The sequence below is a fragment of the Phoca vitulina genome, unplaced genomic scaffold, assembly GCF_004348235.1.
Source record: "Phoca vitulina isolate PV1807 unplaced genomic scaffold, GSC_HSeal_1.0 scaffold18, whole genome shotgun sequence".
NCBI lineage: Eukaryota > Metazoa > Chordata > Mammalia > Carnivora > Phocidae > Phoca > Phoca vitulina.
In genome coordinates, this window is record NW_022589721.1 from 974620 (window position 1) to 999217 (window position 24598).

General features: G+C 36.1%; 1 protein-coding gene across 1 annotated transcript in view; it reads right to left on the reverse strand.

The window, feature by feature from the left end:
* Positions 1–436: 436 nt before the first annotated feature.
* The window catches only part of UBR5 (ubiquitin protein ligase E3 component n-recognin 5), a 137372-nt gene continuing 113210 nt past the window's right edge, over positions 437–24598 (reverse strand). The window contains exons 42-59 of the mRNA XM_032415892.1: positions 24487–24560; positions 23097–23269; positions 22884–22997; positions 21687–21907; positions 20256–20376; positions 20067–20165; positions 16899–17142; positions 14930–15041; positions 14207–14351; positions 13192–13322; positions 11737–11797; positions 9352–9527; positions 9050–9134; positions 7658–7813; positions 7062–7175; positions 5938–6082; positions 4622–4707; positions 437–1615 (exon numbers count right to left, since the gene is read on the reverse strand). Coding sequence (XP_032271783.1) covers positions 1403–1615; positions 4622–4707; positions 5938–6082; positions 7062–7175; positions 7658–7813; positions 9050–9134; positions 9352–9527; positions 11737–11797; positions 13192–13322; positions 14207–14351; positions 14930–15041; positions 16899–17142; positions 20067–20165; positions 20256–20376; positions 21687–21907; positions 22884–22997; positions 23097–23269; positions 24487–24560 — 2470 coding nt within the window. The 3' untranslated portion in view covers positions 437–1402. The remainder of the gene's footprint in view (positions 1616–4621; positions 4708–5937; positions 6083–7061; positions 7176–7657; positions 7814–9049; positions 9135–9351; positions 9528–11736; positions 11798–13191; positions 13323–14206; positions 14352–14929; positions 15042–16898; positions 17143–20066; positions 20166–20255; positions 20377–21686; positions 21908–22883; positions 22998–23096; positions 23270–24486; positions 24561–24598) is intronic.

The following is a 24598-nucleotide window of genomic DNA, read 5'->3' on the forward strand; positions in this document are numbered from 1 at the left end:
TTTCAATATGTAAAGTGACTAGTTTAAGTCACTTTTTGAAGACTTAGTGAGAAAACACTGTTCCTTATGCCATTGAATAAAGCTACTAAAACCACAAGAATTTAGAGATATTGGTCCTAGGCTACATAATTAATGGGTCATCAAAAAAGAACCTGTCACTTAGTTACTAAGTATAAGTGAATTAACTTCCTATGCCAAGTAAGGGTCACACTTCACTTCCCTCATTTGTAAAAAGAAAAGGTGGCCTGGCCAGTGCCATTCAGGATTCTCTGCTAACTGTAAAATGTGGATTGATTTTCTTCTTTCTTATAGTCCATGTGTATATAAACTTTCAGTTCTTTAAATCAAAAATTTTTATGCACATAACCATGTTGGTGTATTACCCTTAGTTTAAAAATGTACAACTACATAAATAAAAACTATTGTTTCTTCAATATTACTTGACATTTCTTCTGTAATTTCTTTATTTAAAAAAGTAAATGTAACAAGATACTTAAAAAAGGCTAGATACAAAAGTAGTTAAGCTGCTCACGAACATTTAAAATTTTCCAAAATGTATCTTCAATAATCATGATCTTATAAAACATTTTACAGTTATCAGAAAGTGCCCAGGCTGAGTTTACATAACTGAAATACCTTAGTACAAATGTCTAATTAGAACTGAAGTGCAGTAACCTCCTGACTGACTGCTCATTGAAATAGGGATACAAAGAAAAAAAAGTTGATTGTGATAAAGTACTGTGCATTGGCCCCATCATATGTACAAAAAAGTGCCCTTACTCAAATGAACAAATTACATGCAAAATATTAGTGATATCATTTAATATCCTAGAGCTCAATGCAGCTAAAATAAACCGCAATAAAAGTGGTTTTCATAGGTAAAAGTGATTTCATCTCTAAGATCTGAATGTCCAGAACTTTTTACAAGTTCCATATACATGATACACAATTGCAGCCAACCACAAATTAAACAAACACCATAAAAAAAGTTAAAATGAAAACACAGAACATACTTAATTTTTTATTTTGAAATTCCCTATTCCCTCTATACAAGAACCTTTGCTGAAACACTTTCCACAAAGGCAGCAGTGAATTTTCAGAACATTTTACATTTTTCCCCTCAGCAAAAAGATAAATCACAGTGTAAATTATGTTGTTCTGCTGTCATCTTTGGCTGGGGTTAGACCCAGAAGTTGTCGACTAGCAAACCATTAGTCAAATGTTGCTAGTGCTCCTCAGGCCTTGAAGCTACAAACTCAGCAAGGAATGTTTGCATTTAATCTCTTTAAGGTACCACCAGGGGGTGTGACAGCATTAACTTCCATAAACTTTTATAGACAAATGGAAAAAAATCTACAAAATTAGCTAGTAATATTACACAGCAATACACACTTTTTATACTCTACACAAAACCAAAATTCTTGGTCTTAATGGCGAGTAGCAACTTCTGTTTGAGAATCTGTTTAGAGGAATAGAGTGGGACGTAAAGTCGAGAAATACAAGTGTTTGCAGTAGGAAGATGTTGGTCATCTGGTGGTCTTATTGTGATTGAGGGCATAGGCTGGAATCCTTCTTCACTTGCTGGTAAAGATGGGCTTGATGTCCAAAAGTAAACCTAAACAGGAATATAATAATTACAATTTTGGCTTTTAACAGATTAACGTTAATTCTGGCGATATATACAGAGAACCCCATTCTTATGGTAAAACCTACAGAGGGATATTATTTTGAACTGGGTTTTAAATTTATTTCTTGTACTGAAAAGGTTCAGGGTCAGAAAAGAAAAAAGGGTCAGGTATGTAGAAAAGTGACTATTTCAAGGTCCTCAGTTTCTCTGTGGGCCTCTCCAGTGGCTTTTAAAGTCTTTTTTAGTGGAAATAGGGCACAAGGTCTCCAAAAAAGTTGTTTTGCATTTTATCTAACCCGCAAAATAATCCAGTAGTTTCAGTGCTATATTGTGATAACATGAATAAAGTGTTGGGGAGTATCTACGTACAAAAAATCCATGCAATAAGCCATATTAACACTGAATTTCACTACACATCTATTGTGTGTGACATCGTGTAAATAAATGTTAACTTCTGTACTTTGTCTCATTCCTCATTGATCTGTACATATATACATACATTACATTCTTACAGCGCCCAGTTCCTATTTCTTAAAGGTAAGGCTTTTTAAACCTAATGCATTCCAAAATGCACAACTAAAAAAGACAAATATATCCACTATTCCAGAGTGACTAGAAAACCTAAATGAACTACAGGTGACCCTTGAACAACATGGGTTTGAACTACATGAGTCCAGTTACATGTGGATTTTCTTTTTTTTTTTTTTTTTAAGTAATCTCTACACCCAATGTGGGGCTCAAATTCAAAATCCCAAGATCAAGAGTTGCACACTCCACCACATGCAAATTTGTTTTATAAATATACTACATACAGTACTATAAATGTATTCTCCTTATGATTTTAACATTTTCTTTAGCTTACTTTAAGAATACAGTTATATAATACCATACAAAATATGTGTAATGAACTGTTATTGGTAGGCTTCTGGTCAATAGCAGGCTATCCGTAAAGTTTTGAAGTCATACTCAGATTTTCAACTGCATAGTGGGTTGGCTCCCTTAACTCCCACACCGTTCAGGGGTCAACTGTAATCTGCTTTCCTGAAAAATGATTTTATGAGAAATCTCCTCTAACTTCTACACAAGGGGGCAGAAAAAGAATCCCTGTTAAGTGTCTCTTCAAAGAACTTTATAAAAGATGCTCTAGAGATAAAGCTGGTCCAATCCACTCATTTTACAAGTAAAGAACAAACTTAAAAGTGTTTCTCCAAAGATGGATATGGTTAGCCAGGGTAGATAGCTACCATTGCTGGACATCCCAAAAGCTGGAAGAAGAGAAATATACTACAAGACTTTTCAGAACTTTTCCTAGTGAACTGTGACTAAGAGGGGAATAAACTATGTAGTCTTACCCAGTAGCACAAAATACCCTATAATTTGCAGGACTAATAATTCAAGGGAGAACAGTTTGCTCTGAATAGTCTGTTATGTTCTTCAGCTCTTCTCAGACGCATCAGGATAAAACCAACAACTGTGAAGCATTCTTCCCAAAAGAGGAGAGGGAAAAGACCCCTTGATATACTGCTTAAGCCCTACAAATAGAGGAGTGACACTCACAAATTAAAGCGTTTTATAGGAAATTCTGAGGCCCTTTACAAAGGGAGATCTTCTTTCTTTCATTTTAAAAACTGAATAGTTAGCAAATTTATCTTCCAGTAGAAGGCAGAAACTGCAGTGAAATTTAAGTGGTCTGTGAGAACTGAAGATTTATTGGTTTAGAAACAGAACATTAGGGGATAAAAAAATAGTCCATTAAACACCTTAGAATTTATACCCGATAGCCAATCATTTCTGTTTCTGGTATGTCTTACAGAACTGATATGGCCCCTTTCTTAAAGAAACAAGGTACCTGAATCAAAAAACGGACTATATAGGTGGTAGAACCCTAACAATGAAACCAAAAAGGACAGATATGGTATTAGCACTGGCAGAGACTTTAGGATCCACAAGATCGGGAAAGCTGAATTACACGGAACCAAGCAAAATTCCTGGAATCTACCTAGGGAACAACCTAAGTAGAAATTCCCAGAGTGGCTAAAACCAAGAATAGAATCAACTGACAGCTAGGACTACCGAAAAACCTGTCTCATTGTAGTGCAGAAAGAAATATTGGAAGGCTCCTGGAACCATGTAAAAATTGAGTCCTAAATGCAGAACCCCCTCCCAAAAATAAGTTACTGACTCAACTGAAGGTAAAGGGGAAACTGCTTTCCACACAACTAACCATTTTCCCTCTCAAAATTGGAGGATATTTCTAGAAATTGGATCATTTTTATATATTCCACAAGTAGTCTGGTTTTAGTTACTGAGAACTAAGGTGGGCTCGACAGGAGGAATATGAGTAAAAAGGATCTCTAGGATTTTCCACGTAAGGAATGTCCCTCAAATTTCTAAAACAAAGTCTGGTGAAGACTGCCTTTCAAGATTAATGGACAGGTTGATTTGGTTAATTTGGTTATATACTCAAGGCTGGACATAGATTCCACTGACTTGGTAGGCTTTTCACTATGACTAAAGTTTATATTATCTAGTTTATGATTCTAATAAGTAGGTTAGATTAAAATCATAGACTTGATACCCACATATCACAAGCTATTCTATTCCTAGTATACAGAGAGCAATCAAGATACTATTCAAAAATCTTGCCAAGACTTGCCACTGGTCAAAAGGATTAAGGATATATAAAAGGAGCAGCCAGCATATTTAAGCACTATAGGGAAAAAGAAACCCGTCTCAATTAACTGGTATTATCTTCTGGGACTAAGGACAGCATATCAATAGCTAAATGCATTTTACTCTTACAGGCTTTATTAATACTTCAGGTTTTCAGTTCCAGAGTAGAAAAACTAAAACTGCCTTATATTTCTGACCTTTCTATAATTTCCTTAACCAAAATTAAAATGACCAACCATTGTTTACAAACTTAAAAGGCTATCATACACAGTATTTAAAAATTTCATATCTTCTACAAATTTCGTGAAATTTTTAACTTACAAGGTCTTGTCGTTCTGTCATGCTCATCTTCTCTACTATTGACCAGAACCAACGCTTGAACTGCAAGAGCTTCTCAGCATTTTCTCCTAAGAATGAAGTATATAAATCCAGTATACTATATTAGTTGTTATTTTAAAATACTGCTTCTTATAAAAATAGATTAAAATTGAAATTTTAGGATCAGAGGTCTAATTCCTAATATAGGAAATTAGGACCATTTGCATAATGTAAAACCTATATAGTTCATTAGTCAATCCTGACTTAAGATGACCAAGAAAAATGAACCACCAGCCTCAAAAATGATAATCACATGACTAATGCCATCTATAATTCATGATTCTTCTCATGAACTTAAACCAGTGCTTCACAAATTTTACTGAGTTTACAAATCACTTGGGGATCTTTTTAAAATGCAGATTCTCATTTACTAGGTCTGAGGGGAGGGAGAAAAGGAACAGAGATTCTGCATTCCTAAACAACTTTTAGATGATGCTGATGCTGCTTATCTGAGGATCATATTTGGAGGGGCTTTAGGTATTTATTTTCCTCCAAACTCCTCTTAGGTTTTTGGTTTGTAAATGAGACAAATTCTTATCTCACAAGTATTGAAAACTATTATACAATGAATCTATATGTTGCCAAGCACAAAGAAAAAAAACCAAGAAAATTTATCCAAATAGCTGTTTGCAAAATGTGAAAAAGGGGGAAAAAATGGTACCTGCATGTACACAGTAATTTTGAACTACACGTGGACTCATTTCTTGGCGCTTCCAGTGTTCTATTACACAGCCACAGCAAAAACCCTATTCTTAGGCTTAGGGGACTTTGAAAACAGAGTTGCTGCAAATCAGGCCCTGAAGGTATATGTTATTCTAGGAGGACTGTCACTACCTCTTGTTATTCTTTCTAGATTCTCCATGTGTTTGTGTGTTGTTACACCTTTGTAAGTGAGCTTTGGGTCCAGTTCTACAAAGCAAACACCATATAAATTCTTCAATTAGAGAGTCTTAAGAGAAACGAATTGGGAAAGGCCAACAGAATTGTCACATGGATTATTTTTTCTTAGTATATAAAAATCCTTTTATGTAGTTGCTCACCACGAAGAATTTTTACTTGTATTTATACTAAACCATGTATTCTTTAAAACCTAGAAAAATTAAAGAATTAAGAATAACCTAATGCTAAGCCATCATAGTTCAATCATATCTTAAAAATGTAGACAAAAAACTTTTTAAACACCTGGGTAACACAGCATTTCTAAGCCCCGTAAATGTATCTATCTAGTTTATTCCATAAACATTCAAAAAATTTCATACCTGATTCATCATTGAAAGAGGTGAAACTGATCAACATCTGCACATTAACTTCACCACAGCCATTTACCAAAAGCCTAAAATCTTCTGCTGTTAAATCCTCTAATGAATTTTTTGGAAGCACATCCAGTAGACCTTTCCTCATTGCCTACAGAATATTTTAAAAATTACCTTTTTATTAGTCTCAGTACTTTATTTTCCATGTAGCATTATTGTTAAAGCCCAGTATCTAATTTTAGCAGACTAAGAATACTAGTTCTCATTTTAAACCAGAAAGAAAGAAATTAAGTTCTGTATTTTGAATTGAATAGATTCAAAAGAGGCGGGGGTCGGTGGGGAAGGCATCATGAATAGGCTACAGGTTCGGAAGTGAAATAGTATTGTTATACAGCAGGATTTAACTGAACATACTTTATGTTAACAGGCTAGTCATTAAATAAAAATGCTTCAATGTGTCAAACATGCTATCCTGTCACATCCTATGAAAGGTATCATAATGACAAAAAAACCCCACAAATCTGAAATCTAGAAGCTTACTGAGAAATTTCTCCCTTGCTGTGAGTCCTTTTGCTATAATAAACCATGACTATAATTGCCTTGGAGTCCCTTCTGGTCCGTCACCTAGACGTGGGTGGTAGTAGGACCCCAAAACAGTAGTCATTTCAGTTCCACAAGAATCCTTTCCAAACTTTTACTCACCAAATTGACTTTTTGATGATTACATAGTTTTTCCACATAGTTTTACTGAAAAGAGAGCGCTTGGACTGGAGTCAGGTATAATTTACACTGTACATAATTTAATTTGGTTTAAAAGTTTTAACCTTTGATAGGCAAGCTGAATATACTCTGAACTAGTTTACCACACAGGAAGATACAAAGAGCCTCATCAGATCAAAGAACACTGGGCGCCTGGGTGGCTCAGTTGGTTGGGGGACTGCCTTCGGCTCAGGTCATGATCCTGGAGTCCTGGGATCGAGTCCCGCATCGGGCTCCCTGCTCAGCAGGGGGTCTGCTTCTCCCTCTGACCCTCTTCCCTCTCGTGCTGTCTCTCATTCTCTCTCTAATAAATAAATAAAATCTTTAAAAAAAAAAAAAAGATCAAAGAACACTTTTGAAAAAGTACTCACGTGTAATGGCTGCTCCGCAACTACCAACATTCTGTGTTCTGCGTACTTCCGCACATACTCATACACGTTCTGGGGAGTCACTGGTATATTTACACCATTAGGAATAAGTTCAACCTGTAAAAAAATTTAGCCTTGCAATTTAAAAGCAATTTTGTCAAAGCAGTAGTAAGTCCACAGTTCATAAAACAATTTCCTAAAATTCTAAAATCCAAAGACAATTCTGGGGGCCTCTGGGTGGTGCAGTTGGTTACGCGTCCAACTTTTGGTTTCAGCTCAGGTCATGATCTCAGGGTAGTGAGATCGAGCCGTGTGTAGGGCTCTGCGCTAAGTGCACAGAGTCTACTTAGAGTTTCTCTCTCCCTCTCCCTCTGCCCAACCCCCACTGTCTCTAAAATTAAAAAAAATTAAAGAGAATTCTGTATCTGAAATTAACTCTCCATCTCTCTCTCTCTGTGCCTGTCCAGATATCTACTGTTTTTTCTCTGTATGTTTGTGTCTCTTGTTCTTTCCCCATCTAAATTATTTCTATATAAGATAAGCAAAACAGACTAACCAAATTCTCTTGCCAGAACCAGAAAATTACATATTTGCTTTACCTGTCCTCCACCCTCTTCTTTACACAAGTCAATTGCAAATGCCAAATCCATTGCAGAGAAAACAGCATCAGCATCTGAACTCTGAGAAGCGAGGATAAGTTGCCGTAAACTCTCATACATCACAGGGTCAAAAAAAGCAAAATCATGCCAATTGACCTAAGAAAGTAATCATATGAGACATCTTTACTGAATTTTATCTAATTTGAAGATATAAAGAATAATATCCCACTAAATATAATTGATCTGAAGAGGTAAAATGTTAATCTTTGGCTCTGATAATTATTTAACTTTCAAAATATAGTAAGTGTAATATATATTTTGAAAAAAATTTAAAGCCAGTAAGTGGAGGAGTTTAAGTTCCAAAATAATTTATTTGCAAAAACCTACACTAATTATTAAACAGTGATTATGCTGAGCAGCTGGTCCTTAGTATACATCCTATTTAGTCTTGATTATAATCATAAAATATAGATTATTCTAGATGATGAATCTGATGCTCGAAGAAATTCAGTAACTTATTCAAGATCCTATCATTGGGTTAAACTTGAGTCTATTTGATTCCATCTTTCCCATAAACCTTGTTAAAAAGGCAATGCATCAACATTTCTGAGCTGTTGCTATGCTTTAAATCCAGTTCTTCTTTGCACAAGAACATTTTAGCTGGAATACTTTAAGAATTCAAGAGGGTCAGAGTTTACATCATTATATGTGTACATGCATACATATGTACACACACATATATATTATACATTGCTGGAAAAGACTAAAATATTTCATTGTTTTGTGTCAAGTAATTTCGTTATAATACCTTTAGGAACACTGACAGTTGTGTTTTAAATCAAAAGCTGCATAATTAGTATTATACATTAATTTTAAAGGATGTGGTCCCCCCCATATAAAAAGAATGTGCAGGCAGTCAGACTATCAAAGCGCATAAAGAAATTAAGCTAATTCTATCACCCAGAGATAAATATCAAGCATGCTACGTGGTATTTTCTCACATTCTTTTGTCCCCTCTCCCTCCTGTACATCTTACATATATTTTTGAAGCCAACAACACTCTTTTCAATAAAATACTACTTCTACTTCCACTACCACCTGTTTGAACAAATAGTAATAGTTAAAATCTATTAAGCACTTACCAGGCACTACAGTTTTACCATTTTGCAAATGGGAAAATATGCCATAGGTGTGAGGGGATTTGTCTGCATCGAGATCCAGGTCTGTGAGACACCCCCAAACCCACCAGTGTCACCCACTCTGCCAGGCTATCTCCTCCATGTATTGAGATTTTTTTTCCCATGTCATTAAATGTTTGAAAATGATTTATAATGGCTATAAAAGGAAATTTTTGCAATTGTAAAAGCAGTTAGGTTCATTAAAATCACTTACTTTCCTACCAAGCAACACTTTAATTACATGTCTATTCAATGTAATAGGACATAGTTCATTCTGTAACAGACATAGTCCAAGAATCCTAAAAATAAAAACAGGGAAATATATTTAAATTTGAAAATAATTCTAAAACACATATAACCCCACACATACATACATAATATACACACAGTATTTTGAGAAATTTTCTACAGCCTCATTTCTAATCCGTATGAAGAACATACACATTTTAAAAACTAATGTTTTTTCTCAAACTGAATTTTTTTAAAAATTCAAATATAAGATTAGCGTTATTTTACCTGCCAATGTTTCTGAAACAATTCAACCTTGCTTCTGTGTTTTTGCCAGGTCTTGGAGTATAAAATCCTCTTTTTCCAGGTTGGTAAAACAAAGGGGCATTATCATCACCATCGTCTGTATCATCTAAATCCATATCTACAACACTTCGACTAGAGCCATGACGCTTTCGGTTTTCCTAGTAATAGAATATCAGATTAAGTCCCAAGATTGATTTTATTTTTTTTAAGCTTTTATTTATTTGAGAGAAAGCATGCATGCATGCAAGGGGAGTAGGGAGGGTCAGGAACAAGCAGATTCTGCACTGAGCGTGGAGCCTGATGCTGGGCTCAATCTCAGGACCCTGAGACCATGACCTGAGCCGAAATCAAGAGTTGGACACTTTACTGACCGAGCCACCCAGGTGCGCCCCAAGATTGGTTTTAAAAACAAAACATATGAACTAGTTGTCTAAAATCACTCAAAGTGAAGTCAGGTAGGTAAAGCAACATTTATATTTAAATGTAAATACACTCTTTAAGTCATCCTTTTAGAACTGTGATAATACAAAGCTCATGCCGGGGTGCCTGGATGGTTCAATTGGTTGAGCGACTATCTTCAGCTAAGAGCATGATCCCAGAGTCCTGGGATCGAGCCCCACTATTGGGCTCCCTGCTCTGTGGGGATCCTTCTCCTCCCTCTCCCTCTGCTGCTCCCCCGCTTGTGCTCGCTCTCTGTGTCAAATAATAAATCTTAAAAAGAAAAAAAATAAAGCTCATGCCTATTAAATCTTTCTCTGTCCATTTAAAATCACTAATGAAACTGGTAGCTTCTTTCACCCTAATTCCTTAAAGATGTTTTTACTAGATATATGAATGATGAACCACTGTCTTCTGGGCCGTACCATTCTGATGAGAAATCCACTGTCTTTCAAATCAGCGTTTCTCTATATGTAAGGCACTATTCTTTGACTGCTTAGTTTTACAGCAATTCAATTATATATAAAACATAGTTTTCTTTCCCTTTATCCTATTTAGGGCTCACTGAATCTTTAAATCTAGATCTTGTACCAAATTTGGGAGGCTCTCAGCTGCTATTTCTTCAAGTATTTTCACGTAGGAGTCTCTCCTTTTCTTCTGGGTACTTCAATGACATGGATGTTTGATCTTTCATTATGGTCCCACAGATTCCTGAAATTGTTCTTTTGTTCAAAATCTTCTCTCTGTTCTTCAGAGTAGATAATTTCTATCTTCAAACTGACACTTTCCTATCATCTTCATTCTGCTATTGACCTATCTACTGAATTTTTTTTAGACGTACTTTTTTAAGATTTTATTTGAGAGAGAGAGAGCACAAGTGGGGGGGGGGGGAGAGGGAGAAGCAGGCTCCCTGCTGAGCAGGGAGCCCAATGTGGGACTTGACCCCAGGACTCTGGCATCATGACCTGAGCCAAGGCAGATGCTTACCCGACTGAGCCACCCAGCATCCCTAGACGTTGCACTTTTAAAGTTTATATTTCTCTGCTGTGAACCTCTTTCAGTTCACTAGTGCTTAACTTTATCTCATATTCTATCAGATAAAGATACCCCCATCTCATATAATAGGAGATGAAGTCTTTGATAATTCCAACAAGTAGGTCATCTTGAACTTAGCATCTACTGGTTCTTTTGCCAGGAGAACTGGTGGGTCTTTTCTGGTTCTTTGTACGTTGAGTAATTTTGGAGGATATCCTGGCTGTCTGAATATTAAGTTGTGAAACTCTGGGTCTTGTTAAAATGATAGGGAGAATGTTGATGTTTTGGGTGTTTAGTAGACAACCTGGTTAGATTCAGGTTGGAAATATCACCGTCTGTGTGCAATGTTTCCGATAACAAATTTTCAAAGCCTTTTATTATACTTTTTGGGTCTGCCCTGCATATATGCACCATGGATAGTCTGGGACCTGGGCAATGGTTTAATAATTACAGTTTAGTTCTCAAAGCCTTTTCTATCTTCCAACTAAGACGGGAGTAAAAGAGATCAGCTTTACTCTCCACCTGAAATAATGCCATACCAGCTGTTTTATCGTTTTGACCTCCCTCTATAATCTGGGTGCTACTGTCTACCTTTCAGAATCCTCAGGCAGTTCCTTTTCACGTTTTTTTCAGTTTTTAGTTGTAATCAGTGGAAGAGATAAGATTATGCTGGGTTTGCTCCACGATGGCTGGCACTGAAGTTCTCAGGGAACTAAAAAAGCCTTCCTCACTGCTCCTCCACATGTCTCATTTTCTCTGCATCTTTGCAACTCACTTCTTCCTTGAGGAACAAGCCCCAAGAAATTCATGACATCTCTAAGTTAAAGCTTAATTCAAGCTGTGCTAAGTTGGAGTTCCAAGTGCTTATTAGCATATGTACAAAACACCTCTTACCTGTACCTTTTCTGAGGAGTCTAATAATCCAAGATCCAGGATACTATCAGCTCCATTTTCCCTAAAACAAACCAAAAGCCTTTCACATTCCAGATAATTGAGACTTCTAGAATTTAGAGTAGAGAAACATGCATTTGAATTTATAAAGATTTATAAATACATTTATTAAAGGTTTTAAAAAATATCCAGGACACTTACTAGTCAGTGCAATTATAGGAACAGAGAAGTCAGTATTATATACACAAAAAAACATTAGATGCTACATGTGTGATTCAAGATAATGAGCTAAGGGCTACCTGATTTAAGACAAAATAATGCAGTCTTCATAGGGGTACTGAAGCTCAAGCTCATAGGGAGCATTGTAAAAGAACAGAAAATGTTCAGAAGGCAAACACAATAGGAACCAAATTCTTTGGTGTGTTTAATTATTTTAGAATACTAATTCACTAGTCACATTATATAGCCAGCTGAAAGGAATCAATAGATTATACATTACTTGCATTCAACAGAAAACACTACTAAATTAGCAATCCTTACATATCAAAATCTTTTTATCAAAATGCACATTCCTCATAACCTTTTCTATAATGGGCTGAGCTCTATTGGGGTGCTGATTACCTCCAGAGACAGGAAAAAGGAATGAAGAAACAGTACATAAAAGTCCATAGAAAAAAAATAGTAATAACCAGCAAAGAAAATAAACTTTTAGCAATAGTCTCCCTTCCCCCCCCCCCCCCCCCCAGTAGTAGTCTTTTGGCTTGGACCATTCAAAGGCTATGAAACAGGTAAGTGGCTGTTACATTTCAGTGCTTAGCCTACCCACTTATCCATTTCTGGGACTATATACAATCTAAGTTCCTTGTGCAAAATCATGACTAGGAAGAAAAGAGAGAAATTTGCATCTAAAAAGCCTCAAACTCGGTATTAGGGTAGCCTCAGGATAGAAGGCACAGGGTAAGTTTAGCTTATCTTCCTGATGTCACTTTTACTTGTCACCTTGGGAAAAGAATAATTTAATTATTAGGTATTTTTAAGTTTTATATTAAAACAAATACAGAAAGCAAAAACTTGCATGGATTTTTAAGATAAATCAGGGTATCTAAAAGAAGCTTCATGCTTATGGTAAGAACTCAGGGACTATACCCTAATTCCTTGAAATAGCGGGCCTCTGCCATTAGGGGTATTCTGGTAGAAAATCTAGATGTACTTTTTACAAGTAATTTCTAAATATCAGGTATATAAAAGATTTTTAGAACTTAAGTCACTGCTAAAATTCTTTCTTTCTAATACATGTGAAACTCAACTGTCTCACTCGTGGATTTTAAGCCATCTCTTATAAAACCATTTGATGTTGTGTACTTTATAGTATAAATTTTAAGATATGGTAGCACCTACATCCTAAAAATAAAGTAGTTGATGTTTAAACTGAAATGCCTTCCCAATTATACACATTACCGTCCATGTGCTATAATGAGTTCCATGGCTTCATCCACTCTTGCTCTCAGAGAATCTTCACTTGCTAGAAGCAGCAGCAGCTGAGCTGGGGATAATTCCAACAGCATGCCAGTGATTTTACTTGCAAACGCCTGTAAACAATGAACAAAGTTAGTTGCCCCTACTCTCTGAAACCTCTTGTCTAAATCAACAATCTTTTATCCAAAAAAAAAAAGAAGAAAATATAGACACTTGGATAACAAAAAAATTTCTCAACTAGTAAGGTATTTTATTAAACTGGAAGCTTAATTATAGAGAACTTTGGTAGTCTTATTAAAGCTAGTTTAAAATTTGTATGACAAGCCTTTTAAGATTTTTGCTATCCATGAGTAAACATACAAATACTCAGTTTCCATTTTCCCCCTCAGAGAGCCAAAACATTTCTTTCATGTAGGGTAGAAGAAAAGAAAGGGAGAGAAGAAATGAAAGAGGGAGAAGAAAGATGCCTATAATTAAGGCTAAAGATTTACTGAAAGAACTATAATTGGTTTTGTTTTATTTTCTCTTGCTAGAACACATATATGTAAGTCATATATAAAGGAAAAACACAACTAGTTTATGTTTCATACTGTATGAAAGAAACCTTTGACAGATAAAAATCTTCTGGCAACACTTAACAGCAATAAAGTACATTATTTGCAGTATGTTTTAGCTACAACTTGATAACAGATTAAAAAGTCTGCTTCAAAAAGTAACAATTTGTACAAATAAAGGTACAAATTAAATGCACAGATAATTACTTTAGCACACAAGGAACTTATTAGGTAGAATGCCAACTTAGCATAGGTAGAAAAAACAAACCTCCCTCTCAAGCTACCCTCCAGCAAATTTTGCTGCTTTCCCTCTTAAGCTTCCTTTTTACTACAGTCCTCAACCACGGAACTTGCCAGGAGCTAGCATTTTTACAATGCCAACTTTAATTCAAACACAAAAATGGCACAGTCAGTTAAGAGGAAGCTAAGTGCACCATACATACTGGCTGCATTGCTTGTACACGGGGATAAAGTCTCTCTCCAAGAGCCTGACGATGTGCTGGCAGAGGATCAGGATCATCACTAGGATTCCCTTCAGAGGCTGGTCTGAAGGGCCTAGTGTCAATGGAAAGCTGTCTTCTAAAGTCTCTGTAAGAAGAACAAAGCTATTGTAACTTATTTCCCTTGTCTGCAAAAAACATCAGCACAACTGCTAACGAAGATGACAAACCAGAGCATATAGGTAGCTCCAGTTATGGGAAAGGCAGTGGAATGCCTAATAGATGACGGCTGGGAAATAAAGATTTTCTAGATGTTGTTACTTAAAAATCTATAAATTTGCAATGCATAGTTCAATTTGATTCTAAGGGAGCAGGACCATAAAATACCAGAAATCAAAAATCCACCCACATTTCCTGGAAATTTTAGTCCAAAGTAAAATGCCACCCACCCTAACAGGAGAAAAATTCAGAGGTTTAAATATAATACAATTTCCACAATTAAAATTTTAAGACAAATTTGGGAAAGAATGATACTAAGTTATGTAATTTTAACTGCCCCAGGGTTTTAAAAGCAGAACATTTTAATAACAGTACAGTTACTATTCATTTACCCAAATATTAAAACTTTTTCTAAAAAATAGTCCATAATTGAGACCCTCCCATTACAGGCCTACCTTCAGTTTCATTCAAAAAGGTGGCATTCAGTAAGATACAAAAGGATCTCACCTATCTCGATCTCTCCGAGAACCTGCTCGCAAGCCACTACTCCTTCTCATTTCCCTTTCTCTCTCCCTTTCCCGATCCCTCTCTCCTCTGTTCCTTAATCTCTGCATTAAACCTGGAAGAAAACATGAAACACACTTTGTTTAGATACATGTAAATGCAACTACTTTAACTCTGGAAGTCGATGTGAGGACTTGAGACAAACAGAAGAACATGACAGGTGAAGGTTCTCTCTCAGCATCTGTGTCAGTGCCTTTCTCTGATTCTCCCTCTGGTTTTGAAGGTTGGGGGTAATTGTACAGAATGTACCTGGCATAATAGATATTCACTGAGTAATGAATTATGTCACAATTGTGAAATAATACGTAGCAACTGGGGCTGCTGTTTTCACCATAAATAATGCTAAGATTTCTTATGTGATTAGAGTCCTATCTATTTTCTTTATTCTTAGTTTTGGGCATTAAGCATTACAGGATACCTAAGACATTAGCTCTTATTTTCAAAACCTTGAGCATAATAAGCCAAAGTATGGTTTCCTAAAGAGAGTGCAGAAAAGTTATTTCTGAAATGTTATGACTTCCCAGGTTCGCTCATTCACATTTGCCAATTTCTTTTTATTATTAAGACTACAGAAAGTCAAATGGTAAAACTAATGATGAAAGGCTGGAGTACTCTACACCATCTTTTCATCCTCAATCCTTCTTGGAGCTCATTCAGCCTCTATGGTGGCAGTTTACAGAACCCCAATAGAGTATCACTACAGCCTAGATGAAATACAGGATTTTCCTAGTAATTCCCTCCCCCTGAATTATCCACCTACAATATGACAATTTCTGCCCCCACTTTACATGAATCCCCAATTATAAGCTACTTAGGGCATTTGTAATTTTTTTTTTTTTTTTTAAGATTTTATTTTGAGAGGGCGCCTGGGTGGCTCAGTTGGTTAAGCGACTGCCTTCGGCTCAGGTCATGATCCTGGAGTCCCGGGATCGAGTCCCACATCGGGCTCCTTGCTCGGCGGGGAGTCTGCTTCTCCCTCTGCCCTTCCCCCATCTCATGCTCTCTCTCTAATAAATAAATAAATAAATCTTAAAAAAAAAAAAAAGATTTTATTTTGAGAGAGAATGAGAGAGATAGAGCATGAGAGGGGGGAGGGGGGAGGGTCAGAGGGGGAAGCAGACTCCCTGCCGAGCAGGGAGCCCGATGTGGGACTCGATCCCGGGACTCCAGGACCATGACCTGAGCCAAAGGCAGTCGCCCAACCAATTGAGCCACCCAGGCTCCCCGGCATTTGTAATTTTCACAGATTTTTTTTTTTTAATTTGAAAATTAGGTAAGAATCCTAATCCTTAAGTGCTGGTCCTCAAGGAGGTCGAGCTTGAGCCAGGATGTTAAACAGAAAATCTTATTACCAAAAAAACAAAGTCTTGCTAAATTATACAGTGAGGTTAATAATACGGTCAACCAATCTATATTTGGTTGCAAGCTCCTTATCTCATTGGGGACCGGTAGCAACTCTGCAAACTGTACTCTGAATAGCACTGCTCTAGAGAATAGTATTTTCTTAAGTATCTGTGCTAATTAAATACAAGGGTGGTAGAAATACTGTAATGTGCTCATTGAATTTTTCTATTACCGTAGAGCTTAAAACTTCCCACTCCCCAAACATGTAACAACTGAGATGAGAAACTCACACAGTCACATTTATGAAAATAAATGGGTCAGTAAAAGTGCCAAGTGCTAAACTGCTGATTAGAGTAGTTTAAACAAGATTAAATCATTAACCTAGAATAAAATTGTCTAAAAATGTGAATGTACACTAAAGTTCTCCCACTATAAATACTTGTAACTGTAATTATAATGTTTTGATGAAACAAGAATTGAAACAAGAATTTTTCTCCTCTTAATCCCCTTTACCAATTTCATCCATCCACATGATTTTTATGATGCTTGTTATCTGGAGACTACTTACTTGTATGAGTGCCTTTGTTGGCATTTTGGATACAATCTAAATTTGGCAGTTTTTCATTAGACAAAAACGCCTGTGCGATGGCTGTATAAAAGCTCCGCGCTACGCCACTGCCCTCTCCCGGCTCGTCCTTAAATGTGACTTTCACTCTGTGTACAGCCATTGGCGTAGTAGCACATCTTCGACCAAAGTGATTGTTAAGCTGCCTCATGGTCTGCTGAATGAGAAGATCTCGATCCCGATCAACCTATTAAAATGCACCAAAAAGTAGTAAAGTTCAGTGTTAGAAACCACTTTGAAATTTTTCTATATAAAATATGAAACTGTAATATTAGTTTCTCGGGAGTTTAACTACAAAGTAATCTGGGTTCCTGGGAGCTTATATATTCCAAATTAAAAACTTTTTTTTTTTTGAGAGAGAGAGACAGAAAGTGAGCATGGGGGTGTGGGCGGGCACAGACAGAGAGGGAGAGAGAAAAATTTCAAGCAGGCTCTGCACTGGGCTCAATATCACGACCCTAAGATCATGACCTGAGCCAAAATCAAGATTCGGACGCTTCATCGACTGAGCCACCCAGTTGCCACCCCTGGCCCCAAATAAAAAACATTCTAAAGCATATAAAAATGTCTTGCTTAAATCAGGATAATGGAATTTAACTCAATCTAATAAATATTTTCTTTTTTTTTTTTTTTTAAAGATTTTATTTATTTATTTGACAGAGAGACACACAGCGAGAGAGGGAACACAGGCAGGGGGAGTGGGAGAGGAAGAAGCAGGCTTCCCGCAGAGCAGGGAGCCCGATGCGGGGCTCGATCCCAGCACCTTGGGATCATGACCTGAGCCGAAGGCAGACGCTTAACGACTGAGCCACCCAGGCGCCCCAATCTAATATTTTCTTAATAAGCCTACTGGAAAACAGCAATTTGTTCAATTTTGGAATATACCAGGATAATTCCAAGTAAATCAAGTGTGTTTTAAAACCAAACAAACACAAACCAAAAAAACTGCTAGCAAATACTACAAAACACAGGATATTCCTTTGGTGACAGAAAACCACAAGCAAAGTAAAAGAAAAATGATAAGCTGGGAAAACGGTGAGTGCGTTCTGTTACAAAGATATATATTTATGAATAGTATACACAGCGCTGTAAGATAATGTGCTTCTAAAAAATCTAAAAAATTGAGAAAAAAACTTAACAGAAAAAAATGGGCAAGATATACCAAACGGTTCACAGAAAAAAGTAAAATACTTAAATATATGAAACAATGTTTAACTTTGCTCATAATAAGAGAAATGCAAATTAAAACTACACAAGATGCCATTTCTTACCTATCACATTGGCAAAAATCTAAACATTTGACAAACTGCTGGCAGGACTATAGAGGCATCTCAGATTAATGTTGCAAGTGCAAAAATACATAATCATCATGCAAAAGTATTTTCCAGTATTTGCCAAAATTACATATGCATATGCCCTTTGACCCATGTCTAGGTCCTATGTCTAACAATCTATCTCAAAAATACACACACTAGCCAAAAAAGAAAAACACACACCACTATTTGTAACAGCAAAAGATTAGAAATAAACCCAAATATCTATCAATAGGAGATTGCTGGGGCGCCTCGGTGGCTCAGTCAGTCAAGCGTGTGCATTCGGCTCAGGTCATGATCCCAGGGTCCTAGGATCAAGCACTGCGTCGGGTGCCCTGCTCAGCGGGGAGCCTGCTTCTCCCTCTCCTCCCCACCTGTGCTCTCTGTCACTATCTCTGTCTCTCTCTCTCAAATAAATGTTTAACCAAAAAAAAAAAAAAAAACCACACAAAAACAAAACTGTGATACAACCATAAAATGCAGTACTAAGACAAAACAGCTGTAAAAGGAAGGCAGAACGCTGCTCTATGCAGCAATGGCTTTACCTCTGGGATATACTGTTAACTGGGAAAAGCAAGATGAAGTAAAATGCGTAGCACACTCGGGGTCAGGAGTAGGGGAGAGAGATGGCTAATGAATACATACACACACATGCACGATTACTTTTTTTTTAAAGGAGGGAAGACAATTAAAAAAAAAAAAAAAAAAAACCTGAAGGGGAGAAGTGGGGGCATGGTAAAAGAGACAGAAATAGAAACTAGACTTCCCTAAATATAACTTCTTCTGTAGAGTTGGCCTTGCACTATTATAGATATTTTACATTAATGACAAAACCAAGCCAAAAAAAGGAGAGAAAGCAATCCCTAAAAGTTGAAAAGCAAAATGAAACTAAAGACCCTGATTGTGTGCAATTAGTAGCAAAACCACACAAAGAAAAATTATTTCAAGTGACTTGAAGCAATTTGACTGTATCTCTAGTTGGATAAGTTCTAAGGGCAAAAAACTGCAAGTAAATCTTAGGCTATTTTCGATCATTGTTTTGGGTGGTCGTGTGGATGTTGTAACTCTAAAACTGCCATGTATATGCCATAAGATAAAAGCAAAGGAGTAATTTTCTTAGTGGTGTTGGGAAGTTGGATTTTTGGTTTGGAAGAAAGGAGATAAAGACTAAGAGGTGGAAATAAAACAATTACGTGATCCTAAATCTCGAATTTGAATTGAAAATATCAAGTATGCACTTACAATGTAATTTCTTTTTTTTTTTTTAAAGGAAAATTTCCTAGCTCTATCCATTGAAAAGACCTAGAAACCATGACCAACCTAGTAGGCAGGGAGCAACCCTACAGCCCAGATTATAATCTTGAAATACTTTTCTAAAAGGAACCAAGGCTTCTTGAAGAAATGGTTGATTTAAGGTCTGTGACAGGAAATATACAAGATGAGACATACCAAAAAGTAAAGAAGTTATCAAAGATTGTTGGGAGTCCTGTCAAAAGGACCGAGGAGCCAAAGAGGACTCAGGACTCCCACTAGCCAAAGAGACGATCTGAGCATCAATGGAATGTAATAACCTTAATGGAATAAAGGACATCAAAAACGTTTAAAAAAAAAAAAAAAACTGAAAATATTCACTGATCATGAGATGTTAGGAAGCCAATTGCCAGAGATAACCACTACTCTAATTATAAAAGTTTTAGTTACTCAAAACATCCCTTAACAAGACTGATATTTTTTGTTTTTAAACTTAATATAAATGGCACACTTTATGTATAGTGTAAGAAAATCCAAATACCTTTACCTCTAGTGATAAATCTCTTGACTGCTGGTTCCTCAGTTTTTCCATTTCTCTACGGAATTTTGATTCTTTTACCTCAAAACCACCCAATTCAGTTAGGATCTTTAAAAAAAAAAAAATCCATGACAGAATTATTCTCTGACATAAGTTCTTATCAGGCAGAACAGAATTAAAAGTGCTCAAAATACATACTGATCCAGGTTCTGCTCCAACATCTTCCATGAACACCCTGCCAAATAGTTCCAAAGAAAGGCGCCAACGTCCTAACAGCATATCGTGGGAAATAACCATTCCCATGAAGCTACACTGTGGCCTGCAAGAGATTTAAGGGGAGAGTGGGAAGTAATTTAGCCAACTATAAAAATTCCCTGATTTTTGGTCACTGACAGTAATTTTCTTGGTTCTGAACTACTTCAAACCACATCCTCTCTAACAGAATTTTTCTAGAACTACTCATTCCTCATAGAACCTCTCATTTTTATTCCATTATTCCTTCCGTCCTTTATATAAGGATACATCTCCTGGCTGCCTACCTTCATCTTCATTTTTACCTCTTCTCCTTAAAGTCCATCATCCCTCTCCATTTGGGTGACTCCTAGATCCCTCTCCAGTTCAAATTTTCACAACAGACCAGAATTTTCCACTGTGTTAAATATATCCATGTCAGTGACACACAAGTCCAATTCAACATAGGAAAACTGAATACGGCTTCTTCACTTCAATGATGCTGCCTCTTGCTTTCTTTCAGTAGTACCATCTATTTCCCTATTGCACAAACCTGAAACGGATTTTAATGTCTCTTTCCCCTGTTCCTCCAGAGTGATTAAGTCCTTCATGAGTTTCTCTCTTTCCATAATTTCCTATCCATACCTAAAGGCAATATTCTACTTCAGACCCCTTTTTATCACTAGCCTGGACTAGTTAACAGCTTTCTAACTTGTCTCTCTACCTCCAATTCTTCTCTCCTTCAATGTTTGCTTCTACACATTCTAACCATCTCAGCTCAAGCCATATTGTCTCTGAAAAGCTTGGGGCCCCCCAGTCCACAATTCTTCCTTGCCTTTTATGGTTGTTGGACTATGTATATAAAATGTATATAGTTTCCTAAGCAAAAATAATTGTCTGACATTCTGTAAACCATTTGTACTCAACAAATCATTTGATGATTAGCCATACTGAGCCACAGTGTACCCTAGCAAATTTTTACTGGGAAAGCAAAGAACCTACCTCTTTCTTATAAGATAATAATCAACTGTGAACCTGGCAAAGGAGCCCAAGCAAGTGTGAGAGTCACAAGTCTAGAAAGCTCTTTCTAGTCATTCACATGTTTTCCTTTGCTGAGCTGCTGATAACACGTCTATAATTGGCAACCTGACGTGGACATACTTTAACTCAGTACTGAACATTAAAAAACAGAGGCCTAGAATTTCCTCAATAAAGGAGAAAAATCAGAATGCCAATCAATGACCATATAGTCACCCCAAAATCCAGGAAAATCAAACATTTAATTCTATTATTTACATACAAATGAAATAAAATAATAAAATTCCTAAATAAAAATTCTTAGAATTATAATACCCATAAAGTAATGCAACAGAAAAACTATCTCCACTTAGCAAATACCTGAAAGATGTAAGAGGTGGCCCTTCACTTTCAGTCAGTCCTATTTCTGCTAGTAAACTGCTTTTCAACTGTGCAGCAAGATCATGAGCAGATGGCCCTGGTTTTGAACTTTCAGCTTCTTCTGGCACCACATTCTGTTCTTCCCCTTCCTTTTTTTGTCGATTTTGCATGTTCATTACATTTTTTAAATTGGCAGCATAAGACATTTTAGTTGGGAGAACCTATGAATTTTTACACATAAAAGTTATACATTAAAAAAAAAAAACTGACTAGATTTCCTTTTCAACTTCCTAATATTCCACAGAAATCACATGGAAGTTTTGTAATTCCTTTCTAGCGCTTCAACTACAAAGATGCAGCCTGTTTCCCTTGCTGACTACCAATGAAACTGCACCAATGTGCATTTACCACAGCAGCCTCAGAGAACTTTTAAAGGATTCTTTATAATATCTGTGGCTACTATAATGTCCTGTGTTATTTTCAATATTTCAAAGATTGTATTCTCTTTTATCACTTAGATAATAAAGAAGATTCTGCTCTTAAACGTGTTTATTACATTTTCATTGGAGGAACAGTACGGACTATATAATTTTAGGCTCTCACATCAGACTTTTATCTAAAAACTAGATCTACTACTTAACTAGCTGTATAACAACAGACATTCCCACAAGAAATTTATGTAATCTCTGCAAGCCTCAACTTTTTACCCATAAAATCAGAACAAAAAATGCTTTCTACTCAACGTGGTTATAAAGATTGAGACTGTGCCTAGTAGGTAATATTAATAATGACTTGTTGGATAATTCTACCTTATTATTCACATTCTACAGTCAAAAAGAAAAGTTAAGCCAATACTATATATGCTCATATATATAAGATAGGTATATATGCATTACACATATATTTAATTTCCAGAAACATTACAACATTCAACTCTGTGAAATAGGCAAAACACATAATGAAACTGCCATTTCATAGATGAAGTCACCTGACATAAAACAAGTTTGTCTCAAAGCAGGTTAGTGACACTGATGGAATTATGAAATCATATGGAATTATGTCACAAGGCAGGAATTTCTGATACTTCCATTATTTGAGGCAATACAATATTCTGGATTAATGCATTTCTAAAACTCTAGGTACTGGGACAAGTTCTCATTCACAAATACTATATTGTGAAGATTTTTACTATCTTACCTCAAGGCAGTTTCTATCCACTGTAACCTCCATTAGGCATTTCCCACTACTGGCAGATGAAGAATAAAGACCCTGACTTGGACGGCCAAAAAGATCCTCCTTTCTAGCGTTTGGCTGGAATTTTAACAGAAATATTCTAGTTATACTGAACACTTACAAAAAAAATGAAGTCACTTAAAAAGAAACCTTGTAAAACTAGTTTATCTAAGTCACCTGCAACAGATGTGGCTGATCAGCCAAGGGGATGGCTTCAGCCAGAGGCACTTCAAATGGATTTGGGGGTATACATCCAAGGAACGTCATGGAGTCTGAGCGTCGGAAAAATGGATGGTTTTGACCAGTTTCTGCAGGAAGAGAGTCATCATCCTTATCATTCAAAGTAGCACCTAAACATAAAGAGATAAAGTGTTTGTTTTTTAGAAAATATTAGTTACTGGGGAAGGGTAAAAGAATCTTAATCTGCTCAATCCAAAATTCCTGTAACCTCTTTATGAAATTTTAATGTCACCCAAAAACCAAAAACAAGTTTATTGTCCAAAATTTTGATACTGTTTTAGGTGATAATTCAAAATATTAGCAATTTAAAATGGTTACAATGGTAAATTCTATTATGTGTATTTTAACACAACAATAAAAGCTTGGGGAAAAAAGTATTAGCAGTAACAAATACTGTTCCATTTTTGTATTGGACAAACATTTCCCATATCTTTCTCTTTCTCTCTTTAGGGATTCAGACCTGAATACAGCTAGCTTCCTAAGCATATTCAGGACATGGCTCACTGATGACTCTATAAGGAGGAGATGGTCAGGAGCTGAGATCTGAGCATTTGCTTACTTTTAAGTTCTGCTTTCTCTACGAGACAAAAATGTCTGGACATCTCATTCATCTCAACAGTAAGCACAAGAACACCATCTCCCCTTAATGGAATAAAACTTTGGGCATCTACAGTAAGCTGTGAAAATAGTGACTAAGGCTGGGTTTTCAAACAACAGCAATTAGGTCAGTTGTCTTTCCCTGGGCTGAATAAAAGTACTAGCTGTTCATAAGAAATAGGCAAGAGGACGGGCTATTTGGCCCCACTTTAAAAAAATTTTTAAATTCCACTTGAAATAATAGCTAAAAACTACAAAGAGACTGCAGAAGATCCCAAAATTTTCTTGAGTTTGGAATATTTTCTTTTTATTGCATTAACTCTTAAGAGTTTTGATATTTGGGAGTTATAATTGGTATTTCTCATTTTCTTGACTAAACCAATTTTGCATCAGCATTAATAAAGGTTCTGCTAAGACTTTTAAAAATGTTGTACTTACACACTTAAAAATAAAGATAAACATAAAACTAAAACCAAAGGATACAAAGATAAAATGGAAAAAATACCGACTATTAAAAAATTTATAACATTTCTTTAATTCATCCTTATTTATGAAGCAAATAACTCAAGGATATATAAGGAAAAATGGACAGAAAATGCAAGAAATGGGACATAGAGAAGAAAAGAGAAATTCCCACCCAGACAGAAAATAATGAAGTTAAAAAGCTTGAAGGGGAAATACTGAGGCAGCCATTTCTTGAAGTAGATTAGCAGATTTTCTGTACACTAACTTTGATTGGTGTCATCATCATTTTCATGTTCTGAATCTTCATTATCAATACCCAGTTCCAAGAGTTCTCGTGTCCTTTAAAAAGACAAGTGAGTCATTTTACATGAAGTATG